At 39.9% G+C, this 15529-nt stretch overlaps 1 protein-coding gene across 1 annotated transcript; it reads right to left on the reverse strand.

The window, feature by feature from the left end:
- Positions 1-1035: 1035 nt before the first annotated feature.
- Positions 1036-15310, reverse strand: slc9a6a (solute carrier family 9 member A6a). The gene is made up of 16 exons (XM_018660246.2): positions 14662-15310; positions 12944-13143; positions 11679-11756; positions 11349-11425; positions 11035-11147; positions 10457-10562; positions 8571-8712; positions 8076-8181; positions 7694-7782; positions 6959-7072; positions 6578-6689; positions 6198-6351; positions 5902-5932; positions 5707-5792; positions 4921-5026; positions 1036-4646 (listed from the first exon to the last, which is right to left on the reverse strand). The coding sequence occupies exons 1-16, from the start codon at positions 14954-14956 to the stop codon at positions 4377-4379; spliced, it is 2079 nt and encodes a 692-aa protein (XP_018515762.1). The 5' UTR covers positions 14957-15310; the 3' UTR covers positions 1036-4376.
- Positions 15311-15529: the final 219 nt, after the last annotated feature.

Here is a 15529-nt window from a genome sequence, read left to right on the forward strand (position 1 = left end):
ACTGTGGAGAACAGTGGGGGACTAAGAAGTGATTATTGCATGAAAAGATGAGAATGACACATATTTCACATGGTTTCACCTGTTACCAGACAACCAAGTTTACAATTCTTCGACTTTTTTGTGTCACAATCATAACACTGGCCCCAATCAATCAAGCAAACAAAACGACTCATGTGTTTTTTTTTTTTTTTTTTTTTTTTTTTTTTTAACTTTTCCTTCATGACAACACATTTACTAGACAAAAGCTTGGGTGTCATTTTGTTCATTAGAATCTTGTGAAAATGCCGTGGACTATTTTAGCGCTCAGATATGTGAGATCTCCCACAAATGATCAAAAAGCTGAGGTGCGACTTTACTGTCATGAGTACAAACACGCTACAAGATGAAAACCAGCTGCTGCAGTGATGTAGGGATCCTAAGAGGCTTTACACAGATACAATCAGGAGATTTGGAGCTTTCAAACAATGTATAATTTGTCAAAGCTGTGTGAAGACCAGCACAGACCAAAACACATTTTAAGTAGCGCAACCAAGGCTAAGGTGTCCCACAGGTGGGACGGTGTAGGAGATTATTGGATTACAAAGCCAAGCATAATACAACAATGACCAGTTCAACCAAAGTGAGTGATTTCCTCTTCTCACATACTTTGGCCTGAAAAAACACAATTTTCTGCAGCAGAAATATTGTATGTTTTCCCAGGTTGGGAACCACTGTGCTCTTTATTTTTGGGGATAACTCTCCTGTTGACCAAGGCCACCCAGCCCCAGTCTGAAGCTGAGTTCATTCCACTGAAATATTTGAAGATTTTTAATAGCTTGTAGGGCTGGGCTTCATGCCATATTCCGAGACTATGAAGATTATAAACCTGTTCTTAGCATAACAAGAAAATCCCTTCTCTGATTTATGCAACTCAAATAAAATCATTTCTGACACTAATCTTGTTTCACATTTCTTGTGGATGAGATGGTCTGTGAAGCTCGACAGCCACGTTCTTACACAGCCCAGACATCCACTAAAAAAAGGAAGTGAGGTAAATGAGGAGGCCATTACAGCGAGGGCTTTAATCAAAAGCACAGGCTTCTATTTATTGACCGTTGCACGCACACGAACAGGTGAGAGTATATTTACACAGATGTAAACAGTCAGTACCTGCATCACAGAGGAAACGAGAGGACACAACATCTCCCTCTTTCTCTCTCACACATGCACACACACATACAAGTACACACATCCATGTATGCTTGCAGGCATCAACACTCACACACATTCACTCAGAGAGAATTTGCAGTATAAAGATAGAGTGGACTGTCTGAAAACACAGAGCACAGCAGGCCTCTTTGGTCAGCTACTTTAGACAAGATTTCCAATGGTCAAAGCCTATCACAAGTCACCATTCAGAGAACGGAGAGAGAGAGCGAGAACACATACTGGCAGAGCAGTGGGCAAATACCAAAAACCTATAGGAGCGTTTGTAGATTTCACATTTTTTTTAATGTGTCAGTTGAAGAACAGTGGCACACAATTCTGCTCGTATATATTTTTAGACTTTTTTTTCTCCAAAGAGTCTTCTCCACCATCAGAGGAGGATGAATGATTCATGCTCTGCAGAAGACATGGCAACAGCATTTAAACAGCGATTTGTTGCAAACATACATACGTAAGTACCTGAATGGAAAAGTGTTAAGATGGGGCAACAGTATGAAAGGTCTGCCACTGCAAATGTGGAAATAATTCTTTACAAAGTAACATCAATGAACCAACTTAATGTCTACTATAATATCATTTCACCATTCGTTAAACTGACATGACGTTGCTCATTTTTCCACAACCTTCCAAAACATAAGGTAAATAATTATAATAAAAAAGCAGCTGTTAGATAAAACAAACGTCGCAGCAGTAAAACAGAAACACATTCTCAAAGGATGAGTGCAAATGATTCAGCTTTTTCTTTCACTTCATTATTTCCCTTCTACAAAGTAAAATTCAACAATAACACAGACAAAAAGTATAAAATGTTGGAAAGAATAAATCGTTTCCTGGATAATGTGATGTCAAGAGGCATGCCTGATAAAAAAAAAAGTCAACACTTTCAGTAAGAAGTTCCTGCACAGCAGAAGATAACTGTGGGAGGAAAAGCGATAGTCTAAAAGCCTGCTCTTCCTTCCACCTCTGTATCATCCTCAATATACGAGCACACACACAAACAGAGGCCTAACTATCCTCCCTCATCCATTTCTCCTTTCTTTAACCTCATCCTCCTGCATCCATTTTGCATTCACCCCTTTTTTTTTTCTCCTTCGGCTCACCATGAGGGTAAAATGCAAGACTGTTGTGTTCAACTAAGTCACCGAGTGTTTTTATGGCATCTGTCCACATCAACAAAGCGTTGCCAGGGTGACATCCTATCAATGCTTCCTGTTAAACCCGCATTAACAGCTGCTATACTCCGCACCCGAAGGAGGTCACAGAACCTTCCATTCTTCTTGTACACCCACCGAAACAGCCTCCACAGTGTACGACAGACTAAAATAAAACTATAAGTTAAATGTAACATATCCATCCATAAGTAACATTTTAATAGCACATACTTTTATGATTTAATGCGTCTTAAATCCTGTTTAACCATCAAACCATAAATCCTAAAGAACAGCAGAGAAAAACGTCCAGCATATAAACAATTACTGTTGCTCTATTCTGGCAAACCTCCTACTGATGAACTGCCACAGTACCAACAGAAATATCTGCTCATATCAGGGATGAATTGATTAAAAAAATCATGAGACCCTTCCTGTATTGTTTAATGATTTCTTGACCCTCATTTTATAAAATTGAGAAAAAATTACTCTGCAACAATTTCAATAACTGATTTTTAAAGAAAATTGTCTAGAATTTACTGAATCCAGCTCCTGAATTCAAAATATTTATTACTGTTTTTGGTCTTGTGTGATTGCAAAATGAGTATCTTTGGGTTTCTAACTGTAGATCAGAAAAAAACAAGACATTAAAATATATCAGCTTTAGCTCCGAGAGCTCTTTAGCTCAATCAGTTCTCTCATTTGCCAAACTCTCACTCACAAAAATACCGGCGTGCTTACCAATAACATGGTACTAAGTTCCTTTAGTGTCAAATTCATGTATCTATATGTGTTTTCATTTAATGAGAAAATCAGATTCAAAATCTCAACAATGTAATGACTGTGATAGAAAATGTGTGCACAAAGCTGAAAAATGAGTATGAAAAATGTGATTCAGCTTAAAGTCATTTAAGCTCTGTTGCTAAAAAGAATATAAAACACTTGTAAGGTTGTCTGCATTCAGTTTTCACAAAATGTCAAAATGCAGGACAGAAATGGCACTAAGCTTTCCTCATTTGGATCTCGTTTTCAGAACAACAGCCCTTCCTTCTGCTGTGAGCGACATCAGCTTCTAAAATAAGGTGTAAAGTCCCTCTGTATGTCACAGTCATAGGTCATTGGGAGAGATCCACAACTTTCACTGCCAGGTTTACTCTGCATCAGTGGCGTTACATTGTTACACACTATTTACAGGCAAGTAGCACAAACTGACAGCCCAAACACCCACTGAGTATATTGCTACCTTATGGACAGAGGTGTTGGTTTTATTTTTTGGGATTTTTTTCTTCTTTTTTTTCCTTCTTTTTTTTTTACAAAGGAAAACTACAACTGCATGACTGCCCATCCTCAACCAGCTCTGCTTCCCAGAGCTGATCCAGCATGAGTTGCCAGGTTTAAAACTACATTTCCCAGGCACTTGATTGTAACCAAATGTACAGTAAAGTTGTCCACTGGGTCAGCATGTCTCTGTTGCACAGAGAGAAGGCAGCAACATTCAAAGTCAGACCCAAAACACAAAAGCCCTCAACCTCCCATACAAAGAAAACAACAAGCATCCTCAGCATGCATATCAAAGTTATAGTACTCTTGTGATATACTGTACGTCAACAAATTAGCTAGTGGTTGGTACTTGCATTTACACACTAACACATGCTGCTAGACCTCTGTGCAATGCTACAGTAAGGTGACTGTCACACAAAGTTAAGCCAAACTAAGAGAAACTGACTTTCAAATGAATGCTGCAAATAAATAAGACTATATTACAGTTGTGGCAGATGCCAGAAAGGTGTGGAAATGAGCAGAATGAGAATGAGGTAGAGACAGTGATTTGCCGCCAGAGGAAGTAGGAAAATGTTGTTGTGAGGGAAAAAGAAGCGAGAGGAATGAGGCAAGATGCGAGAGCAAAACAGAAAAAAAGTGGAAGGATGAAAAGGAGAGGGGACAAGTACTGGTCTTTTGCTCGATGGCTCGGGTCAGTGTGAATTGGACGGTTGTCTGGGTCTGCGATCGAAAAGGCTATCTTCACATCCGCAGGCGGTGGTGTGGGTCTGTGAAGGGCGGCTCCGAGTCGTCCATAGGCAGCACCAGGCGTGTGCCCCTCATCACCAGCTCGTGATCTCCATACGTTAACTCTCTGTCCAAGTCATCGGAGGTGGCGCCGGCGAAGGCTGGACCGCCACTGGTGTGGGTGCCTGAGCCATCTGTGCTGACTGTGATGTCACCATAGGTCAGGTTAATGTCGCCGTCTGTCAGGATGAGGTCAGAGTCGTCATCCTTCAATTGGCCTTCATTCTGGGGAGGAGAGGAAAGAAGTCAGATACATACAGAAGAGCATGTAACTTCATTCCTCTGTAACCAGTGCATAAAGTGAACTTTTTCCCAGTAATAGATTTCAAAATCTTGCTTGTGTTTATTATCTTTTCCTCATCTGCCTGTAGAGAGCCAAAACACTTCAAGCTGAGCCTCTGTGCCTCATGATTCATCAAAATAACTTTTTTCCATCCGTTAATATCAGATAAAAACACTGTTCCGTCAGAAATAGCTCCTGTATGAACCAGCGTCTGACCTCATAGGCCTGAGGGCTGGTGAGGAAGCGGGCGAGGGGGCCGCAGCAGGGAGGCAGCGTGGCTGTGAGAGGGGGGCCGCTGTGAGTCAGGATGGGCTTCAGGTAGCTGGAGAGGGGGCTCGAGTGAAGGACAGTTTACATAGAAAACACGTACTAAGAGGGTGTAAGACACAATAAACAGAAACAGAGACCCCTGTATAGCGTGATTAATAAATTCTGGGTAGATCTTAAAAGTCTGTTGTTCTTGTTCATTTTAAAAGGACAAACCAGGCGAATATGAAGCAATTCAATCAAGTCATTTACATAAAAATATACTTAACATAATGACCTTGATATCCTTACCCAATAAAAGAGATAATTTGTCCTCCAATCTGTACATGGCACTCCCTCTGCTGTCTGACACTGTGAACTACAGCAGTCACCACTCAGGTGGCCTGAGGTATGTTAAATGCCACTTGCAGTCATCTAGTAGCCTACGATTATGCCATTACACATTTACCAGGTTCTTATAAAGTTGTAGTCAGCTCAAAGCCCTGACAGGAAAACATGCAGTAACGGCAGTCTAAAGCTAAAATCTAAAAAAAGCTAAAATCGTAATTTTAGCATTAGAGAGTTTTTATAGTTCTATAGTTGTTCAGAAAAGTGACAAAAATGACAACACACAATTTTTGAACACATAAAAATAAAGTTGTGTTGTTGTTTTGTCTTGACTTTTATTAATCACTGTCGCTCTAGACAAATGACTTCTCTCTTGATAAAAAGAATTCATTTGTCACAAAAGGATACTTGTGGTCAAAGTTGTACCAAATTCTGAAAAGCCAGGCACTTTCTTGTTTGGTGCTTCTTCTCTCTGATCCCTCAGCGATACTCATCTAAAGAAAAAAAGAAGTAAAATGTTTGGTTTTTTAGGTATTTTCTTTTTGGTCACATTATGTATCAGTCACAGTATACTTATCAGTCTTTCACAAGGGACACACTCACAGAGTTATCTTGATCAGAGTCCACTCCCACCCTGTAAAAAAGAGAAAACAGGAGACACATGTAAATTGCAACTGTCAGAGTATGGCAGAGTAGTGTTGAGAAGCGTGTTTCCCCCGTTTAACAAGTTCCTGAGCAGCAAGGTTCCAAGAGAAGGTGGGTGTAATGCATATAAAGGGCCTGGGGCATTAACTAGAGCAGGGCCAAAGGTTATACTGAATAATTCTTGGAGTTTTATCCCAGCGGGGGTTGAGTCAAACAGGGGGACAAGCAGTAAGGGAGGGGGAAGGGAGGCGTACCGTATGCGCTGGCAGGACAGCATCTGGGTGGTGCCACCTCCACAAATCCAAACTGTGAAGAAGACCACGAGGAGAGTGGTGGAGAACATCATCTGACGGGCGTATGTCGCTGTGTCCCTGATGGACAGGGCAAAAGTCATCGCACCTCGTAGTCCTACAGAATGGCACATGGCACAGAGGATTTTATAAACAAACAAGCATGCAGGTTTCTCTAGAAGACAAATCAGATGATCTCTCTGTCTTTTAATCTACTCAAAGTGGGTTGCAAGGAACTAGAAAGTGATCCAGTGCATCCACAAGGTGCAGAGGCTTCTTGACTCCCATTTTTGACAGTTACAGTGTGCATGATAAACGTTTTCTTGTATTGGTGTACCACTAACCTGCAAACATCATCATGTGCTGGAAGTTGGATCTGATCTTGTTGCGTCGTCCCAGATTAAGAAGGAATGAGAGAGGATAGATGTTAGCGGCTCTTCCCAGGAACACTGCCAGCTGGGTGGGAAGGAAGTTAAGGAGAGGAGAGGACGACAACAACAACAACAACAAAAAAAAACTTTACTGCCCCTTTAAATTGATTACCATTGGCATCTTGGTGGTTTGTTTTTAATACTGTGGGAACGTCTTTCTTTAGCAACTAAAAATGGCTGAAAACGGTGACTGCTCCACATTCCTATGCCAATACTAAAATGTGAGTGAAAGCAGCCAGTTCTGATGGTCATCAGGCATTGCGTGCACAATGTAGATTCAAATGCAAAAGATACAAAAGCTCCAACAATGAACATCGGATTAAAGACGTGGTTCTGGAAGGTGAACAGGGTCAGACCCATGTAGGAGAAAATGAAGTTCTCTGCCAGGAAATTCAGTAGCTCAAACAGCTGCAACACACAGGAAACAACATCAAATTCTTTAGATGACAGTGGCCTTAGTAGATGTACGGATTAATATAAAAAAAAAAAAAAAAAAACGATGAAAATGAGAGTTACTAGGAAACACAGTTAGACAAATTTAATAGCTGAATACACTTAACTAGCATGGCTTTGGCTACAAAAACTAAATTGCACATTTAAATTATTTTATTTAATTTGAAAGGAAAAATATCTGAAAGTAGGAAGTTTTTATTCTTGGATTCTGTTTTCATTAATAATACACCTCTGTCTTTCGCTCAAACATTGTTTCGGTTAGTCAAACCTTGTTGTCTGTTACACTGTGTGTAGAGCGACGTGCAGTGAGCATTTATTGTGACATTATCATTCCAACAGTGCAGGTGGCTGATTGAAACAATAACTACTGCTTTGCCAACAAACCAATTACTATCATACCATCATAGCTTGTAAACTAACGCACAGCTTCATTAGCTGTGTGACTTTTCCATTGCACTTTAACTGTGTGCCAGTTTCAAAATATTTTACCACTTTCAAAATAAAGGTGCAAATACAACACAATACTTGAAAAAGAACAGAATGGGGGCAGTGGTGTTGTTTTATTTCACGTCTGACCTGTTTGGTCCTGTCCTGGGACTCAGGGGACAGGTTGTTGTAAGTGTAGTGAGCCTGAGTGATCCCACAGAACAGCACTGCTACCACACCTGCAACACACCAAAAATGGCAAGGATTGAAAAAGAGGGAAGTTAGAGGATCAGTAAACACTGATTGCTAACAACACAATGCATTGACAATGTGGTTAAGCTCGTCTCTTTACAGGAACATTTTGTTTGCTCTCCCAACAACACTTCAGAGGCAGACCACATGTCCCCCAGCTGAAACACAGTCACTGTATCCCAATTACTAATCACAGTAAAATGACAGTATACTGTCATTGCTATGGTGGTTTCAGTGCCATGCTTGAATGTGTGCGTGTGTGCGTGTGTGTGTGTGTTACCTGTGAAACCACAAGCCTCAGCCAACAGGAATGTGCTCCATGACATGAGGAAGAAGAGAGCCGTCTCTAACAGCTGGAAATCCCTCAGCTTGGTGAACTTGGTCACGTACATTCAACAGTCAAGGAGTTGAACAAGACACTCAGACACTGTTAAATGAATTCTAATTACGCTTTATGCATGATTTAGCATAACATCTAAGAAATATGAGAATTGTCCTTATTTTAAAATATTGTTACATTTCAAATGGATTCTTCAACAAGAAAGTCCTGTTATCTACACATTTTTATCTTATTTTTTCTCTGTTGTTTTACAAACACCAAGATCGTACCTCTCAGTATCTATTAAATTACAGGTACTTCTGAAGTGTGATATTTTACACAAACCCATTTAACACAGGTATATTAGTTGCAACTGAGCAAATAATTTGACATTGATCTTGAGATCTTGATTTTTAAACTACTGCTAAATAAGTAATGAAACAACAGAAAAGATATGAGAGCAGTGACGACTCCAGTTGCCACTCCCAGAGCAAAAGAGCCGCTGAAGACTCCGAGGAAAATCCCAAAAGACTTCAGCATCGCCATGACCTCAAAGGTGTGACTGTTGTCTCCTTCTGGCTGGTATGCTACTATTGACCTGACGTGAGACAAAATGCAACCATTTAATGGCAAATATGTGCAAAAGAAGTGTAAATCTTGTCTTACATTACAACAACTGACCACAGCTGAAGGTTTATACACTTATTTTGCAACTTATTAAGCGGACGCTGAAGCCTGCATACAGAAAATGAAGCATGTATATTTGCACAATATGATGTAACTGTACTGTAAATAGTTGTCTTATCAGGCAAATATTCTACGATCTACCACTATGCTAGGTCTCTTAGTATAGGATTGAGAAGAGGTGTGCCTCTGTTGCTGAAAAGGCCTTCACTCATGTAAACTGGGGGACTGTCCTTTACACTGTATACACACAGGTAAGTCTCCACTAAGGTTAATTTTCCTCAACATATAAACCCATAAACCCTTTGGATGGAACAATAGATAACTAAAAACACTAAATGTTATGGTGTAGTTTTGGTTCACTTTACTGCCACTACCATTAGGAAAGCCAACGAAACGAAAAGAGGAACCTTGTTTGTGTTTACATGTGGCTAAATACACATTTTTTTATGGTAGAAAAAGGGGGAAAACATGTTCTGCCGGTACAGGAAGAATAAATAGACCGCAGGGCTTTTTACTTCCTCTAAGAGAATTAAAGCCAAATAAAGAGTCTGCTTTGAAAATCATGAGGACAGAAAAATTCCAGTAACTGGTAACACAACAAACTCATTGACACAGAGTCTGTGTCACAGCAACCATGCACGGTACAGTGTCTTCATGAGAGAAAGAGAGAACTTCATACACCAACTCTGTGTCACCTGGTAGTTGAGTATCAACTATCCCAATACTCATACTCACAAGATCAGGACCATACTTGGGTCAAGTAACTTTTGAGACTAATTTAGTTTCCTGGTTTTAAAGTGGAGTCTGAGATGAAAAGGATGTTATCTCAGTGGAATTATTTAAAATTTAGCAGGGCAGTTGTCGTTATGAAAAAACATTTTTAAATACTTAAAAATGTTTCTTTGTAGCAGTTTTGTGACAAAATGGAATTAAAGTGGCAAACTTCATTTCCAAATAATAGTTTCAAAAAGTACTTGACCAAGTCTGAAAGATTTATTCCCCCTCTCCATCCACAGCCACCCCACACATTCACAAAACAAATCACCGGGCATTTTGTTTTTAAGCACTCCTGGCTTTGTGCCCTCTCCTTGACTTCTGTATATACACTATCTCCAAATATAATAGGAATGTACTCTTAGCTGCCTCTTGACAACAGAAATGGTTAACCAAAAAAAGCAAAAATAAATGAATAAATAATGAAATGTTCTGCATCTCCGGTTGACTGAGCCAGGGTATAAAAACAAATGGCCGGTAATTTGTCATGTTGGTCCCAAGGCACTGCAAAGGCACATGCTCTACTTAGTGCACCCGTTCAATGGGCTGGTCAGAGTCTCTCCACAGGGATGAGCCGCTCCACCGTGCCTGCTATTATAATTTATAATTCTGTGGAAATAATAACAGGTTTATGTAGAGCAGGAGAAAAACTGAGCGTTAGCTTGGGAGCCATCTGACTGATTAGCACGACGGTAATGAGAAGCTGATATTAGGTTAGTTAAAGGTCACTGGTCAATCAATAAAAAAAAAAGCATGATTTGAACTTGCAGCATTTCTCTCAGACAAACAGTAACTAAGCAGCCGTGCACACATTCAAAGACATTTAGCACAGATGCAGATTTGAACTTTGTGTGTTGACGTCTAAATGACAGACGACTTACGAGGACAGAACCACGGCCACGGCATCGTTGAGGACGCTCTCTCCAAACAGCAGAGCGTACAGATCCACGTCTACCTGCAGCTCGTTGAAGATAGCCAGGACCGTCACTGTGAAATAAAGAGAAACAGAAATGATAAACATCACAGAGCGAGAGGGCAACAAGAGATTCCAAATCTATACACTTTAAACAAAACATTTGTGTATGAAAGGGGCTATATACATTGAATTAAAAAGAACATATTAATGCTAAAATTGCAGTATTTTGGAATTACGTGTGCAAGAAATGAACAATACTGTTATGCAATATAAAATATTTGGATTATCAGACGCTATTCCAAGTACAATCTGAGAATTTGACATTAATTGACATTAGTTTTCTCCAAGTTTTTATAAAGGTTTTTTTGTGTTTTCAGAGCTTTTTACAGACCTGCTGCACCACAGAAACACTGTTAAATATTTAGTTTTATGATTAATTGTTTTTTCCTGTGTCCTGTTAGTGAGAATGTGTCCTACAGGCTATAATTTACACAACCTGTAAGCAGGAAAAAAACTCTGAAGGCAGAGGACCAGCATACACACCAGGGTCTGTGGCAGAGACAATGGCTCCAAAGAAGAGGCAATCGGTGAAGAAGAAGTCTCCATCCAGCTGTCCCACCTGCTTCATTAGCATCACACAACCGTACATCAGCAGCCTGACGAGAGAAAACAGGCGGTTTTGCACATGATCATCATAAACAACACTGACTTTAATGGCATTATGGGCACGTAAACACCACAGTAACTGACACATATAAATTCTTTTGTGCATATTGGGATACAATATAGAGTTGCATATGTGAACTCAGAAGGATGTTTGTCTTAGTGTTTTCTTTTTTGGAAATGAACATTCTTACCCAATAATAAAACAGGAAATGACTGTTCCCAGAAAGGCATAAGCCAGGATAGATCCCATGTTACGGAAAAAGTGTCTCTGAAAGACAAAACAATTTAACACATCAACACTCATCTACATACTGGCTATAATCGAAGTCATTCATCTTCACTGAATGCATCAATGCATCTACAGATGAGAAGGAATAAGTGGATTTTAGCATTTCATAAAAGAGGACATTGTTTCATTGACTAGTGTTAAGTCAAACAAGTGTTACAAGTATTCACTCTGTAATTAATGAGCATTTATTTCTTATGAAGCAGCAGGAAGAGTGGTTGAAATGCTACTGTACCCTTTTTAAGCTGTAGCCAGCATGGAAGATTATGGGTGGTAGGAGAATATTGAAGAACACTTCAGGGTCAAAGGTCACCTGAGTCACATACACACACAAAAACAATCATCATATCCTATTATTATGTGACAACATCACATGTCAGGCAGTTCTGAATCACTGCGATAAGGAATGAAACAAAATACCTTTAAGACAAAGTTGTTTTAATGGATACTTCTAGGCTGTTGCATTATTTGATAACATAAAGTAATTAATTAATCATAAATGACACATCTGGGACAGCTTGCAGGACAATCAACAAAGTTGTTAATCAACATACAGCACTTTGTTAAATGACAATATGGGAAAAGGGGACAGCTTTTATTTACAGGCAGAGACAAAAACTTTACAGCTAAAATCATTTTTAGACCTGAATCTAGAACAGTGCTGTATTAAAATGTGTCTGTATGTGGTTTTGGTCCGTGATGAGTTAGGTTTGACTCATTTCACATTGTGGAATGGTCATGAACAAATCTCTATCACCAGTCAACAATACTATGACCTAAAACGTGCAGCCACTGTAGCAGTTGGTTAACTTGTTGCTAGTTGGTTATGATCTCCTATAGAATACAAGGTAGCATTTCAGTGCTATTTAACAGACAACCTAAAAGAACTAGAGGTCGGACAATTCACATGACCATTGTATAAAAGGTAGTTATTTAATAATAAGTAATAAGTCTTACTCATTTTTTTGAGAGAGGCTTATATGCCCTTTTAGGTCAGGCTTTGGATTCCTTAAATTGATTTTATAATATATAAACAGAAAAGCTATTTAATATGCAGAATGGAGACTTGATGGGGCAATTAAAAACACAAAACCAGATGCAACTAACATTGACTGTCATTATCACTGATCCTGACAATGACTTCTTTGAGTAAATTATTAATAATTGTGTCTGTATAATGTCATGTCTGTATAAATCTAAAAACACTCAGTTATCTATTATATGTGACAAAGACTTGCAGCAAATTCTCATGTTTGAACCACTGGAATCAGCAAATGTTTGGGATTGTTGCTTAAATAAAATAACTTAAATATTGAACTGATTGTCAAAATAACTGCTGATTAATTCATTGTTTCAGCACTATATGTTAAAGCAGGAAGAGGTAACATGAAAACTATAGAAAGACAAGGAACTTTGCAATACATTCATAAGACACAATCAACACAACTTGTTGTAATCAGACATCAAACGTCTGCCGGACAGTAATATGACTGTCTTTACCTTTCGCAGCATCTCATTATCCTGCACATCGTTCACCTCGTTGGCACTGATCTCCCCTTTCAGAGTGTATTCATAGAACTTGCCGCTGACATTGACCAGCAGAGTGGCGGGGCTGGCGTTAACATGGCAGCTCAGGGTGACGTTGCTTACATCCCGAGGAACATGGATGCCATAGCGCAAGACCACACCAACGAGTAAGCCTGAGAAAAGTGTTACAAAAAAAGCAAAACAAAAAGGAAACAGAGGGGAGAGTTGATCAATGTCAGTTGTTTAAGGTTGCAACATAGAGACCAAAATCAATGGAGAGATGTCACTACAGGAGTGATGGTAGGGTTGTCGTGGTTGTGGGGCCTCACAGAGCCAAATTAAATGTCATATGCTCAGATTGTGCCATGAAATTTATTCTGGAAAACATCACTTTGAGAATTAATTGCCCTGTCAGATATGTACCAGACAAATTAGGAATACTATGTGTTGAGATGATGACTCTCTTTGTTAGAGGTCCCACACAGCCCCTCAGGTGTTCAGTAACTGTTATAGTACTATGACAGCTGATTATACCTGCAGTCAGGAGGAAGTTGAGTGGATCTACCCTGGGGATTACATTAAATCACTGAACATAACACACTTATTACAGTGATAACATGTAAGCTGACATGGTCACAGGTGAAACAAAACTAACCAGAGAGGGAAAAGTGAGTCAAACACATGTCCACTCTTTCTATGTAGAGGTCTAGAATTTTCATATCAGACATTTTGACTTATCAGGCACAAAAAGCAAATACTGTTAATGGCGGCTCTGTTCTATTTAACTACTCCAGTTACAGAGGTCAGTGATTGAGCATGCACAATACAAAGACCCGGAACTGACCAGTGAATGCAGCCATTATTATTGTTATTAACTACAGCTCTGCTCTTCCTGCTCTGACACATGTAGACTCTGCTGTGAAAAAATGCCCATCAGGCTGCAGAAGTGAAACCACCTGTGTGGGTGGACTATGGGTGTATGCTGAGGTTTCAGCTGGCATTGAAACTAGTTATTAAAGGAACAAAATATAACATGATTCTACTTCGGCATAAACTGCATTGCATCCATTCAACAAATTGTTTTAGAGGTTGGCACACTCTCCAAATCACTCCAGTTAAAAATTGGGAGCAAAGACCAATGAAGGCCTAATGAGCTGCAGAGGTGGAGGAAGTACTCACATCTCTTACCTAAAGGACAAATGGTTTGTGATGCATTAATGTGTTCTTCACTTTAATGCAGCTGGTAAAGGTGGGAAATTTGAGTTACTTTATATTCACCACTGTCAGGTGTAGGAGGGGTTTATTTTGGTGGCTGAGTGAAGGAGGAAACAGTCAATCACCTACTGTGTCGCTGCACGAAATAACGTCTATTTCAAGCACATTTATCCCCGGCTTTACCAGACCACAGTGTAGAGAAGTGAGATTTTGGGCTTTCTTATGCTACAGTAGTTTTCTCCGGGGGCCCAGAATGCTTAGCTGCTTAGATGTCATTTTGAAGACCACGCAGGGTGCAGAGGAGGTGTTAATGTTGCCGTAACTAAGCTTGTTACCTTGCAGCTTGTTCCCTCAAACAAGCTGCGGATAATGCACTGAAATGCGCGGCAGCTTAGCGATAACATGCAATCATTTCAAGTCTAATCGTCAGTATAAAATGAGAGTAAATGCACTGATGACGTCTATCTGTCTCTCACCATAAATCATCGCTAGCCCGGTTTCATGCAGAAACCTGAACCGCCGGTGTTTGAACAACCAGATGGTCAGGATTGTGAGGGTGAGGAGCAGGATGAAGATGAGCAGGTCTGCGCTGTCCTGCCTGTGGCTCTCCTCAGCCTTTTTCTCTGTAACGATGTTCTCCATGGCACTGTCCTCCTCCGGAGGTAATGATGCTCGGCACACACAGATGCACACAGACAAGCTCACTAGCACGAGCAGCCACAGCGTCCTCGTCGCCCTCCACGCACTGTTGACAGTCACTTTAAACACCATTTCGGCTGGTCAGCGATCAAATGCTGCGATGTCGTCGTGGATAAAAGCAAACTTTGTGCAAATATCATTCGCGAACTGGGGGCGGAGTAGACAGCAGAAAGACGACGGCAACAGAGGTATCGATTCCGGCCCGGAAGCGAAAACTAATTTTTCCAGAAAGTATATCGTGTTTATTTCGATGTAAAAGCACAGTAGCGAAATTTTGCTAGTTTAAATCAGCTCCGACGCATAAACATTAACATAGCGTATAGTGTGTAATTGATACGACTTGGGAACGAACAAAGACATATATCTGGTCGTTTTCCACGACGTATTTCCACAACTGATGACGCTAGTTCTAACCGATAACTCTTATTGTGAAATCGCCGATTTTCATCACCCTGAACCGGAAGTGAGATGCATAGCAAGATAATTTCTTATTTCTGTTATATATTGACCAACGTGGCGCTTATGTGAGATTACAGTTTCATGATTGATAAAATAGATTTTTCAGAAAATGTAAAGATTCAGGTTTTTCCCAGGGCATTTTATTTTGTTTCAGTACATGTATTTATTCAAATATAGTATATAATA

Source organism: Lates calcarifer, linkage group LG8 (genome assembly GCF_001640805.2).
Source record: "Lates calcarifer isolate ASB-BC8 linkage group LG8, TLL_Latcal_v3, whole genome shotgun sequence".
Classification (NCBI taxonomy): Eukaryota; Metazoa; Chordata; class Actinopteri; family Centropomidae; genus Lates; species Lates calcarifer.

Coding starts and splice junctions, on each gene's coding strand:
- slc9a6a (XM_018660246.2), bottom strand. CDS start 14,956: ATGGTGTTTAAAGTGACTGTCAACAGTGCGTGGAGGGCGACGAGGACG. Junction 8,713..10,456: donor GTGGCCGTGGTTCTGTCCTC/GTAAGTCGTCTG, acceptor GTCTCACGTCAG/GTCAATAGTAGCATACCAGC. Junction 8,182..8,570: donor CTGGAGTCGTCACTGCTCTC/ATATCTTTTCTG, acceptor TGTTGAATGTAC/GTGACCAAGTTCACCAAGCT.